The sequence below is a fragment of the Orycteropus afer genome, unplaced genomic scaffold (assembly GCF_000298275.1).
Source record: "Orycteropus afer afer isolate SDZICR_OR568_19922 unplaced genomic scaffold, OryAfe1.0 scaffold00001, whole genome shotgun sequence".
NCBI classification, from domain to species: Eukaryota; Metazoa; Chordata; class Mammalia; order Tubulidentata; family Orycteropodidae; genus Orycteropus; species Orycteropus afer.
Genome location: NW_006921588.1, coordinates 9,316,885 through 9,330,989, shown reverse-complemented (window position 1 = coordinate 9,330,989; position 14,105 = coordinate 9,316,885). Strand labels below are relative to the sequence as shown.

General features: G+C 35.1%; 1 protein-coding gene across 1 annotated transcript in view; it reads right to left on the bottom strand.

Moving 5' to 3' along the window:
• ZSWIM2 (zinc finger SWIM-type containing 2) overlaps positions 1 to 14,105 on the bottom strand; it is a 41,261-nt gene that overhangs the window by 17,160 nt on the left and 9,996 nt on the right. The window contains exons 4-7 of the mRNA XM_007959623.1: positions 9,192 to 9,402; positions 7,635 to 7,886; positions 2,487 to 2,571; positions 1,656 to 1,768 (exon numbers count right to left, since the gene is read on the bottom strand). Of these exons, the coding sequence (XP_007957814.1) occupies positions 1,656 to 1,768; positions 2,487 to 2,571; positions 7,635 to 7,886; positions 9,192 to 9,402 (661 nt within the window). The remainder of the gene's footprint in view (positions 1 to 1,655; positions 1,769 to 2,486; positions 2,572 to 7,634; positions 7,887 to 9,191; positions 9,403 to 14,105) is intronic.

Genomic DNA, 14,105 nt, shown 5'->3' with positions numbered 1-14,105 from the left:
GTGCACAGGTAACAGCCCAGCTTATAGACTGAGACAGACTAGGAAGAAGGAAGAGGCCGTCCACTTCTGAAAGAATTGGCCAGGGAAAACCTTATTTTTATGTCCCATAGGAGCTATCATATTCAAATAAATATCTAAAGTATGTGGAACACCCACAGAGTATGGGCTAAAATATTCATTAGTATATTTATAGAAATTTACAATATAATTTTTAGTGATAACTACTCTCTCTCTCTCTCTCGTTTTTTTTTTTGGCTAATCCACTGAAATGTTTTACAAATTATTTCAACTTTATTGCATCCTTTAAAAATTGTTTATTTTGTGTATGTTTTATAGTGTACATAATATGTTAATACCCTAGTAATGCATAGCATATTTGATTTTATTTAATTGATAAGGAACATGATAAAAAGTCTAAAGGCCTGGGTACTAGTAAACAGCTTAACTGATGTTCTGAATTACAACCAGTCAACTCAACACTATTCCTTCCTGTTGATGGAGGAGAAGTGTAGGGAGAGAGAGGAATGAGGTAGAAAAGACTTCTTTTCCCCTGAAGACAAATACTTCAAAGGCAAAACTCCTGTATCTTTTATGTAATTTATGTCAGTTTCAATTTCATATTTATTTGAATGATCATTTGATCAATGAGGAAACTATTACATCTCTAACTTAAAAAAAGAAAATAAACTCATTGTCATTGAATAGATTCTAACTCATGGTGAACCCATGTGCTTCGAGAGTCAAAGTGCACTCCATGGGGTTTTCATCTGTTGTTTTCTCTGTACCAACACTGGGTGGATTCAAACCACCAACCTTTCGGTGAGTAGCTGAGCGCCCCCAGGGCTCTCTGAATTCAGTATGTTGTTGTTGTTTGCCGTCGAGTCGGCCCCGACTCATAGCGACCCCTCCTTGGGTTTCCGAGGCAGTATCACTACGGAAGTAGGATTGCCCAACCTTCCTTCCGAGGAATGGCTGGTGGGTTTGAACCGCCAGCCCTCTGGATAGCAGTCAAGTGCTTTTAGCCACTATGCTACCAGAGCTCCTTTGCATCACATTAGGACCTAAAAATAAAGATTAAAAAACAAAATCCCACTGCCATCGAGTTATTTCTGACTCATAGTGACCCTATAGGGCAGAATAGAACAGCCTCATTGGGTTTTCAAGGCTGTGAATCTTTGCAGAGGCCAACTGACACATCTTTCTCCCACTAAGTGGCTGATGGGTTTGAACCACCAGCAGTTTGATTTGCAGTCAATTGTTTTAACCACAATACCACCAGAGCTCCTTAAGAATAATGATGTTATAACTCATTTCATACTCACAACATTTCTATAAGCATGGGTCATAATTATCCCTATTTTAAAGGGGAAAATGAGTCAGAGAGAAGTGAAGTAATTTCCCTAAATCACACAACCAACATGCAGTTGAGCAAATCACACAATGAACATGTAGAGCTAGGCTTAGATTCATGGAGTCTGACTTGCTCTTAACCTGCATATTATAATGTGCTTACCTTGCATATTATAATGTATAGCAGTATTTAATAGGTGCTCATTAGTATTCATTTAATGAAGATAAATAAATTTATTTAAACTGAAGTGTTATTCATAGATCCCAAGCAATAGAATAAATATAAATTTCACTTAGAAACTTACCTTTGCTTTTCTTGAAAATGTGCAATCTTTTCTTCTATCTCATTTTTAATATCTGTATATTTTATAATTTCATTTGATCTTTTTTCCAGGGGTCTCCACTTTTGGTTTCTTCTCTATAATAGGTAAAAAGTAGATGTTACATTGCAAATCATGAACATTATTTTATGAATTAAAATTAGTAGTGTGATTATCAATAACAATGCAACTAATACAGACTCATCATTTTTAAACATGCATATTATTTTGTACTACATTAAAGAATGGAGGAAATACTACTGTGTCTAATATATTATAGTATAACTACTATAATGACATTACTTTTTAAGGTAAAAATATTTATCAACAATAATAACAGTGAATGTTTAATTTTATCTTACGTAGTAATTGGAAGACAGCATTATTAGCACTAAGAGATATTATTTAAGTATGCAGTTCAAATAATCTCAACAAAATTTTGTTTTATTATTTATGTAATAAATTTTAAAATTACATGGTTGTCAGTAATGCTATTGTAAATCAATTTGTAATGTAAAATCTTTTTTTTTAAATTAATTTTCAAATTTGATGGCTATAATTCTATACTTAATAATCTATACTTAAGATTTATGTGTTATGTCATCAGATGTTTGTCAATATATTTAATTTTACAATTTACCAGTGTAAGAACTCGTTGTCTTGTATGTCCCTTTGTAAAAGAGTTCTCTACAAATATCTTAGATTTTTATTAAAAACCAACTAGCTCTATTCCTGAATGCTATCTATTCTTATTATTCTTAGATTTACAACAGGACAAATACAAATACTATATTAAAGTTAAGGTGGGTATCGTACCTCACGAAATGTGAATATATGGGAAAGATGGCAACATTTATCAAAACATTCCTGGCATAAGTGATACTCAATACATTCAGTACACCTAAAAATGCAAAACACCAAAAAAATGCAAAAAAAAAAATCAATTATTTGATAGTTTTTGGTGAAAGATTCTAGCCATACCTCTCTGGAACTATCCAGTTATGAGCAGGTACATCTCCAAGTAGCAAACTGTTTCACTTTTCTATTGCTGCTGTAACAAATTACTGAAAACTTAGAAACTTGAACATACATTATTTCACAGTTTGTATAAAACACAAGTCTGACACGGGTCTCATTGGGCCAGAGTCAAGGGATTGGATGGGTTACATTCCTTTCTGAAAGCTCTAGGCCGTTTCTTTGCCCTTTTTACTCCTTAGCTGCTGGTTACATTTCTTGGCTCATGCACCCTTCCTCTTTCTTTAAAGCAAGCAATGTTGCATCTTTCTGTCTTTCTTCCACAATTCCATTCCTCTGACTCTCTTCTCTGCCACCTACTTTTGAGAACAGTGTGATTACATCAGGCCAAGCGGTGTAATCGCTATTCTAAACTCAGTTGATTAGCAACCTTAATGCCTTAATTTTACTCCCCTTCGACATGTAACCTAATATACAGGTTCTGGGGATTAGGATATGAACATATTTGGAAGGATAGTTTTTAGCTACCACACACCCCTTCTAGTATGTCTTCCTGGACTATTTTAGCTTTCATTTATCTCTTTCTTAAAATTCTTATAGCATCTATAGCCAATTAAACATTTTATTATTGATTATTTAGTATTGTTTTCTAATTCTTTCATTGACTGCTAGAGGTATATTTTGTTGTGTTGTTGTTGTTTGCCGTCGAGTCGGCCCCGACTCATAGCGACCCCTCCTTGGGTTTCCGAGGCAGTATCACTATGGAAGTAGGATTGCCCAACATTCCTTCTGAGGAGTGGCTGGTGGGTTTGAACCGCCAGCCTTCTGGTGAGCAGTCAAGTGCCTTAGGCACTATGGTATATCTAGCAGCACATTTATTCAAAACAGGAATTATATTTTAATCCTTCTTGTTCTTGACAGAAAAGGAAGAAGTAAATGCATAAAAAGTTCTCACTAAAAACTACTGACAAATTAAGAAATCAACAACTTCACTTCCCACAAAAGCCAATCTCAAGCTCACATCATTTATAAAAATTTTGTCACAAGCAGAGCATTTTAGCTTACTTGCAGCAATATTCACCAAATAAAATTCTGAGAAGTAGTTAAAAAAAAAAATCTTACTTTCTTAGTCAAGATATCAGTGATTTAGAAGACTATTTCCATGACAAATTTGTGAAAATATGTTCTTCCAAAATCTTGGCAAAGGCAAGCATTAATGTGTTTATTATTCTGTGTTTATTTATACATACAGGGAAGGGAAGATTCAATGGAAGACAGCAATGGAGTTTATTCATACAGCAAAATACTAGAAAAAGTTGATTATTTCTACATTTTAACATGTATATTTGGAATTAAATTCTTAAAGATAAAATACCTATATTATGAAACTCTCATGAGAAAAGAATTAATATGCTTTCTAGTTTATCTTGTCTTTTACTCAGCCCATTCCTAAGTCCACTGAAAAGACCGTTTTTCAGGATGATGACTCAAATGTTAGTTTTTGAGAGGTTGAAAGGAGAGTGAAGTCACAGCTGATGAAAATAAGTTCTTTAATTTATAAAAGAGCATTGAGACAGAGGTGAGTAATTATCAGCCAACTTCACAGAGGAGCAGTAATGAGAAGAGAAGATATTCTCAAAGGAGAGTGCATAGCATTGGGCACAACAGTGGAGAAGGCCATTATCTAGGAGTATTGGGAAGATGTTATGGATTGAATTTTGTCCCCCAAAAAATATGTGTTGTAAATCCTAACCCCTACAGTGGTTATAATCCCATTTGGGAATGGAGTTTCTTTGTTATGTTAATGAGGCAATATTAGTGTAGCAGATATCTTAAATCCATTTCTTTTGAGATATAAAAGAACAGATTAAGCAATGAGTAAGTAAACCAAGATGAGGGAAGATAAACACCAAGCTGCATAAAGATCACCAAGGAGTGAAGAAATAGAAGAAGAAAGAGACAAGAACCTGCCCCAGAGAAAATAGAGACAGAAAGCCTTTCCCTAGAGTCAGTGCTCTGAATTCGGACTTCTAGCCTCCTAAACTGTGAGAAAACACATTTCTGTTTGTTAAAGGCACCCACTTGTTGGATTTCTATTATAGATAACTAAAACAGAAAGATAGTACAGATAGGACAGAGAGAGCAGATAGAAAGCTCAGATTGATGGAGTACACTGTCCTTAATAAAATACTTAAAAGATTTAACTGTATTTGAGGTAATCTACCTAAGCCATCCATTAGCCAGTTAAAGAATACACGACTGTAAGCCCTGAGAATTTTACACATTGGCCCTTGCATGTCCTTGTCCCCCATAACATTTTTTTCCCAACCTCCCCTTGAATATGTGGCTTTAGTTAGTCTAATTGTTCCAATCTTTCTGTTTTTGTTGTTATATTTTTAAAATTTTTTATTTTTTGTTGAGAATATATACAAGAAAATATACACCAGTTCAACAAATTGTACAATTCAGTGATATTGGTTACCTCCTTTGAGCTGTGTGCAATCATCCTCACCCTCCTTTTCTGAGTTGTTCTTCCTCCATTTATATAAATCCACTGCCTCCTGAAGTTTCTATCTAATCTTTCCAGTTGCTGTTGTCAATTTGATCCCATATAGACAGTTCCGAAAAGAGAATGCTCAGAGCACACATTTTTTACTAGTTAAGCTGAAGTATGGTTTTAAGAAGACTTCAGGGGATATCTTTAGTTTAAATTTTAAAAATGATCTTAGGGCAATAGTTTCAAAGGTTCAGCCATTCATCATGGCTCCAGGAAGTGTGAATCCATGAGAATTTGAAATCATGTTCCGCATTTTATCCCATTTGATCAGGATTCTTCTATAGAATCTTTGGCCAAAATGTTCAGTTATGGTAGCTGGGCACCATTCAGTTTTTCTGGTCTCACGGCAAAGAAGACAGTTGTCCGTGGAGGCAATTAACAACACATTCCATATCCTCCTTTTACTCCTGACTCTCTTCCTTATTCTGTTGCTCCAGGCAAATAGAGAACAATTTCTGAGCCCTGGATGGCTCCTTGCAAACTTTTAAGACCCTAGACACTATGCAATGAACTGGGAAGCAGAGCAGAAGCACTAATCATATAATTAGGCCAATTAACTGAAATGTCCCATGAACCTATGACCATAAACCTCTGAACCAAGAAACCAAATCCCATGAGGTTTTTAGTTGTACATAAGCAGCCTCTGCTGCTATTATTTATTTATTTTTTGTCATTGTTGTAAATACAACTTTTGCCAATTCAAATTTTTATAGGTGTATAACCCACCAGCCACTCCTCTGAAGGAAGGTTGGGCAATCTACTTCTGTAGTGATACCACCTCAGAAACCCAAGGAGGGGTTGCTATGAGTCGGGGCCGACTCGATGGCACGTAACAACAACAACAGTAACTTATAGACAGCAATTGCAATAATTGGCTGTGCAATCCTACCCTTAATCTATGCAATACTTCCATCACTGTTAACCTCCCCACTAATAAACTGTCCTCTATGTGTTTGCCTTTTACATAAGAGTGTTCTTTTTACATTAAGAGTGTTCACACAATATTTATCCTTTTGTGATTGACTTAGTTCATTCAGGATAATGCCTTCCAGCTCCATCCATACTGTAGCCTGTATCACAATTAGTTTCTCCGACTGGCTGAATGGTATTCCGTTCTATGTATGCCTATTCATCCCTCCTAATAACATCCAGACTGCCCAAACAATGGCTGTTAATCCCCCAAAATCAATGCCTCCTTTTCCTAGCCCCTTTTAACCAATCTATACTGAAACAAGCCTGCTTAAAAAAAAAAAAGAAAAAAGAAAAAAGAAAAAAAAAAGCCCAAACCAAAGCCATTGGTGCTGAGTCGATTCTGCAAAGTGAGCCTATAGGACAGAGTAGAACTGCCTCATAGGGTTTCCAAGCCTGTAACCTTTATGGAAGCATACGGTCACGTCTTTCTCTCCCAGAGCAAAGCAGCTGGTTGGGTTTGAATTGTCAATCTTTTGGTTAGCAGCTGAACACCGAACCACTGCAAAAACTGTCTTCTTCTTCTTCAAGTTAGAATGCTTCTTTGGAGCCACCTCTAGTCAGCCATTTTCCAATAAAGACTTGCTAATGGTGCTCAGGTTGATCGTCTTCTATGGTACACATAAAAGGCTAAAATTTCTATGGTGCATATAAAGTAAAAGACTAAAACAACTCAAGGAAGAAAGATATCATTTGCTATTGGGGGTGATAAGCTTTATGGTTTTAAGAGAGAATTTTTAAAAAATGCAACTTAAATCGAAAGCTAATGTCTTTTACAATGATTTTTTAATAAAAAGTGAAATAAAATATTTATTTATTTATAACATACTAGTAACCTAAATTGTAATTGTTAAATTAGTTGATATTTTATTATGGAAATTGTGGGAAAGTTTGAGGATTGCTTACAAAAGTAATGAAAAGTTTTTTTTCTCTAATAATTATCATCTTGTTGTTTTTGAGGTACTAAATATTCAAGCGAACAAAACCCACACTCATTGCAATTTAGAGTACAGAGCTTGATTAAACGTTCAGCCTGTCTAGTCAGTAAGTCTGGCTCAATCCAAGGAGTTTTTGCCTCCATAATGACATTATTGGTTGAAAGACTGTTCGGGGTGAGTCAGAGGCCCAGCTGCGCTCTGAACTTAGAAAATCATATAGACCAAAGCAATACTGCTTGTGTCCAGAGCTTCTATGATGGGATGCTACCTCAAGTCTCAACTAGACCAGAGTGCACAACAAAATTTCCTTGAGAAAGTGAAGAAAAAGGATACTTGGAATTCTGAGGTACTGGGCTAAGGCTGAATACCAATCTGGTAATCTTAAATAAGCAGACAACCTTTAAGCAAACACATTATACCCGTGAGCAAGAGGACATGCTAAAGGAAGACATGCTTAAAGTTTCTTAAAGTTTTTTTTTTTTTAAATGTTGAAATACATACTTAGAATTTACTGGTAACACTTACTTGTAACACTTTCCTTCAATTGGAAATTGTTTACAGTTATTACAGGGAATTCCAAGGTGTTTATCCAGTCGCTCTTTCTCTGCTACACTCTCAAGTTTGCTTGAGTTTTTGAATTCCTCTAAAATAAGTTTTAATGGTGCAAAATCTTTCCTGCACAGAGGACATTTCAACATGGAAGTGTTTGGTGTCATATCCTGATAATTAGCTAAGATCTTCATGCATTTTATATGAATATTATTGCCACAGCCATACCTGTCAGAAATGAAATTCAAGTTTACCATTTGTCTCCAAATGGTATGTGTGTATTACTTTCTGTGCTATCATAATTATTTTCCATAGAAATAGAGTTTGAACTGATTTTTCAGATATAGCTTGATTATACATACACATTCTATCTACCTACATACCTACTTAGTGCCTAAAGCACTTGAGTGTTAACCAGAAGGCTGGTGGTTCAAACACACCAGCCACTCCTCAGAAGGAAGGTTGGGAAATCTACTTCAGTAGTGATCCTGCCTCGGAAATCCAAGGAAGGGTTGCTAGGAGTCGGGTCCGACTCGATGGCACATAAGAACAACAACAACAACCTACTTCCTTATGTATATATCTAATCATCTTTAATTTAGCCATCAGAATTCCAACATAAATTCCCTTGCATTGCAATGACATAGCAAAAGAGTTTACATCATCAAATTATTTTTCATTTGTAAAGTGAAAATGAATATAGTTTTGACATAAAGGAAAATTATAACAATAAGCATTTATTATTATTATTTTTTAAAATAAAATGTTTCACTGAGGGCAGGGGCACCACCTTCTTTTTCAGAAATCACAAGATATGTGGTAGTGCCAAATAAATGTTCATGGAAAGAAATAATATATTGGGATTAGATAATAATTTGAAAGTATGTAATGGACGAAGTCACATGGAAAACTACAATGCAGATGAAAATTCTGGCAAATAATCAGGAAGAACAAAGACTGAAAAGTTTCAATAGCAAATGGTTACCCAGTTTTTTTAAGTCCAACTTCAGAGTGCCTAGAGTAGGAGATCTTCAAAAAACATTTGTACATAAATAAAATTTTTAATTAACTCGTTTTTGTTGTTATATGCCGCTGAGCCGGACCCAACTCATAACGACCCCTCTTTGGGATTCTGAGGTGGTATCACTACGGAAGTAGACTGCCCAACTTTCCTTCCGAACTATTTAGGTTTAAATTTAGAATTGTGAAAAACTGCAAAGAATTTTACCATTGGAAGTAATGTCTTTACTTTCAGGAAACTTGTAAATATGATAAGCCGTAGCATTTATTCATGTGTATAAAACACATGGAGTTACATTCTAATTCTCATTCTTTAAAATGCAGCCTATAAATATTTAGAGTAACTATAGGATCTCTCACAACATTTATGTTAGGAGATAAAAAAGTGCCAATTAAATATAGATCTGCTGCAGATAAAGCTTTCTATTGTTTCTCTACTAACATGTCCCATAACATAATCAACTGCAAACATATTACCTATAATTTTTTAAAATAAGTAAAAAAATACATCACCTGCAATAGGTGATGGGAAGCTTTTTCTCTAAAAGCACTTCTTGACAAATAGAGCAGATATCCTCTGAGCCAACTTCCTTCTGTTTTATACACCCATCTTCTTCAACATGCGTATTTTCCTCATTTGTTCCTGGTTGGGGAGTTTGAACTCGATGTATTCCCCGCAGCAAGTCACTGATTTCTGCTTCCATAAGACCCAACTGGAAAGCAGCTAGTGAAAAACCCCAACATATTAAAATTGAGTGGTGTCTTAGTTATCCACAGCTACTACAAGAGAACCAGAAGTCGATGACTAAGAAACAATTTTATTTCCCCACACTTTACGAGTCTCAAAGTCTAAATTCGGGGTACTGGCTCTAGGTGAAGGCTCTGGAATGAGTTCTTTTGGCCCTGGGGAAGGTTCTTGTTCTTGGTTTCCTGGTGAGCTTCAGTTCATGTGGCATCTATTTCTCCCCATTGCTGCTTGCTTCTCTTTCCTAATCTGCTCTTTTTCTATCTCAAAGGTAACTGGTTTAAAACATACCCTACACTGATATGGCCTCTTAATATAACAAAGGAAAACCATTCCCAAATGGGATTATATCCACAGGTATAATCCACTGTCACCAAGTTAATTCTGACTCTTAATGACCCACACTGGGTTTCCAAGGTGGTAAATCTTTATGGAAGTAGATTGCCCATCTTCCTCACGCAGAGTGGCCACCAGCCTTCTGATTAGCAATCAAATACCTTAGGCACTGAGCCACTAGAGCTCCTTAAACACAGGTATAAAACCAAAGTCACTGCCATCAAGTAGATTCTGTCTCATAGCAACCCCCATTGGGTTTCTGAGGTGGTAAATCTTTATGGAAGTAGATTGCCAAATTTTCCTTCTGTAGATTGTCTGGTGGGTTTGAACCACAAGTCTTGTGGTTAGCAGTCAAATGCTTTAGGCACTATGCCACCAGAACTCCTTAAACACAGTATAGGAGTTAGGATTTACAACACATTTTGGGGGACATAATTCAATCCATAACAGGTGGTAACTTGAGACACAGGTATGTTCTAATAATTTATGCTGGATATTGGAATTTTCTTTCAGATACAGAAAAATAGTCTTAGTTGAATTATTATACTGACTTTTACCATTTCTATGTATTCTTTTCATAGCCAAAAGGTCAGAGAAGAGTCATTTATTTAAAAAATGGAATTTTTATTTCCCTGTTACTAAAAAGAGTCAGTAGAAATAGTGTACTACAAACATTTTGGATTAATTATATGTTAGTGTTCATTCTTGGATTGGTATCATGAGAATGTCTTACATTTTGATTTGTTCTCACCTGTTCATAAATATTTTAGGAATATAAAATGGTGAAATATACATGAGAATATTAAAAGAGACAGGATAGATATGTAAATTAGAAACAGATATCTGAGTAGTTAGCATAATTAATATTAGTTAGATGAATCAGTGAATGCATGAGAGAGCAAGACTTAGTCAATAGTGCTTATTTTTCTGGCTTAGTTTTGTGTAATCTTGGTAGCAGCATGCTTTACAGATTTGGTCATTATCTTTTAGGACAATCTACTTGCTGTTGTTAGGTGCTGTTAAGTAAGGTCTGACTCATAGCGACCCTCTGTACAACAGAACGAAACACTGCTCGGTCCTGTGCCAGCCTCACAATCCTTGCTGTACCCGAGCCCATCACTGCAGCCACTGTGTCAATCCATCTCCTTGAGGGCCTTCCCCTTTTTCCTTGACCCTCCACTTTACCAAGTGTGATATCCTTCTCCAAGGAATGGTTGCTTCTGACAAAATGACCAAAGGAGGTGAGATGAAATCTGGCCATTTTCACTTCCAAGGAGCATTCTGGCTGCACTTCCTCCAGGACAGATTTGTTAGTTCTTTTGGCAGTCCATGGTACTTTCAGTATTCTTCACCAACAACACAACTCAAAAGCATCAACTCTTATTTGGTTTTCCTTATTCACTATCCAGCTCTCACATGCATATGAGGAGATCGAAAATACCATGGCTTGGGTTAGGAGCACCTTAGTCCGGTGGCATAGTGCCTAAGGCACTTGACTGCTAACCAGAAGGTTGGCAGGTCAAACCCATCAGCCACTCCTCGGAAGGAAGGTTGGGCAATCTACTTTTTTAGTGATACTGCCTTGGAAATCCAAGGAAGGGTAGCTATGAGTTGGAGATGACTTGACGGCAACAACAACAGTCTTCAGAGAGACATCTTTGCTCTTCAGCACTTTAAAGAGGTCTTTTGCAGCAGATTTGCTTAGTACAATACTTCGTCTGATGTCTTGACTGCTGCTTCCATACTAGGAACTATATATTGTCTGTATTCCTGGGATGTGGATTCTTTGAATTCTATATTTTCACTATCCTGTTGTCCTTAAAAGAAATGGTGTTCTAAGTGCCTACAGTTTTGAAAGGAAATCCTAGATTTATATTCCCTGATCTATCCTCATGCTTTCTCCTTTGCCACTGCTTCTCCTTAACATATTATAATTTAAATTCAGACTGACATGGGTATCTCTGTGTTTTCTTCATTTTATACATTCTGTTTTATATATATATATATAAAACAGAATGTATAAAATTCTGTATATATATTCTATATATAACAGAATGTGTAAAATATATATATATATTTGTAATAGGAAAAGCTCTTTTGTCTTAAGTATTAAAAATATTGGAAACATCACAGTTAGATTTCAATTTATAAACCTCTGTTCCTTTTCAGTAGTGAGGTGGCAGGTGGAATGTGGGAGGGTGTCAATACTTTAATTAACCATTACTTTTGGGGAGGAGGGTAATTTGTCACAAAGACACAGCAACATCTGCTCTCTGAAAAAAGGGGAGGAAAATAAAAACCAAAAGACTCTGCTTTTGGGAATAAGGATTCTCTGGCAGCAGAAATGCTGAAGTATAAAAGTTCATAAAAGGAGCTGGCCTGTTGCATGTGATATAACATGAATTGGAAAATGACAGGGAAAAAAAACTTCTGAAATTAATTTTGAAAATTAATAATGAAACTATAAAAGAATTCTGAAATAGAAGAGCAAGTCAGCTAATCTCACCAGACATCACAATATGGTATTAAAAGCAATACATCTAAAGATATATAAGAACTTACTAAGTAAAAAGCAATATAAACAAGAATGAAAAAAAGTACTATTCAATAAAACTGTTATTGAGATAACTATGGGAGAGAGAAATTTAATTAATTGAAACCCAATACTAAACATATACCAATGTAATTACAAATGGATACTATAATTGAGAATAAAAATGAAAATATTAGAAAAATTACCAGGGGAAACATCCAAAAGAATATTTATCAATACTATGAAAGAAGGCAACTTTTAAAGGATTGAAATAATAAACATGAAAGGAAAAAATGATTAGATTTAACAACACATCAAAATCCATATGTATAAAAAATAACTTAATATTAGAAAGAATTAAAACACATTAAGAAAAGTTTGCAAAGAATAGTTATTCTCTATAATTGTTGGGAAGAGTAAACAATTTTATGCCAATAAGTTAACAGCCAAAATGCAATTCAAACCTGAGGAAGTACAAATAGTAAACAAGACAATGGAATATGTTCAATTTCATTAGTGTCAAAGAAAAGTGAATTAAAACAAGGATAAGTCAACCACACTGAATAAATTCTACTGAATAAGCAATAGTAAATAACTGTTATGGGTTTTTGTTTTGCCTTTTGCTATTTCTTTTTATAAAAAGTCACTTGAAGCCATTTTTGATCTTTCAAGGGTATGTCAGATGTACGAGAGAATGGAAACTATTTTCTTCTCTATTTATTAAGAATGAATAGATTACTACAAACTTTCTATTTGGAATTTTTCTCATTTGTGATAGTACTTTTCTCTAAAATGATAGAAATATTATTAACTCAAAAATGTTTCTATGTCTCTTTAATTAAAACCTTTGGGGACTTAAATATGCTATTAATATCTTTCTTTATATGTTTAAGTAATATGGTTAAATGTGCCTAAAACATGAATCCAAAAACAATAAAAAATAACCTAAAATTGATATATTTCTGAAATCATTGTAAATCAGCAAAATTATTTAACATTAGTTGGTAATACATATGCAAGTCAGATATAAAAACATCAATGTTTTTATTCCAAAATCAAGCTAAATGAGAATTCAGATTAGTGGGAGAAAAATGTGGAACAAAACTCAAAATCATACAAAAAAGACCAGACTTATTGGTCTGATAGAGACTGTGGAACCCTGAGACTACTGTCCTAAGACATCCCTCAATGCTAAACTGAACTCACTTCCACAGCTCAACTTTCAGCCAAAGGATAGACAGGCCTATAAGGTGAACACCACCACTGGAGTGAGCACATTAGAACAATCAGTCACATCAGATCAACTGGGAGGCATTTCCCAGGGACAAAGCCCAGAAGGCAGGAATGATAGGAAAAGAAGGACGAAGTGAAATGGTAAACACAGGGAGTAAATGAGAAGAGTGCTATTAAATTGTGGGGATAATAATCAATGTCATGAAACAACCTATGTATGAATTGTTGAAAGGAAAACCAATTTGCTCTATAAACTTTCATCCAAACCAGAATAAAAAACTTTGAAAGGAAGAAAAACTTCATGTAAAAAGAATATGACAAATATTTACAAGTAAATGTCTAATACTAGAAAAATATTAAATGAATTAGTATATCATATTCAGAAGAATATTATTTAGCCATTGATGATGTTAATTATGGATACTGTACAGCCCTAAAGGAGGAGCTCTGGTGGTGTAGTGCCTAAGGCAGTTGACTGCTAACCGGAAGGCTGGTGGTTCAAACCCACCAGCCACTCCTCGGAAGGAAGGTTGGGCAATCTACTTCCGTAGTGATACTGCCTTGGAAACCCAAGGAGGGG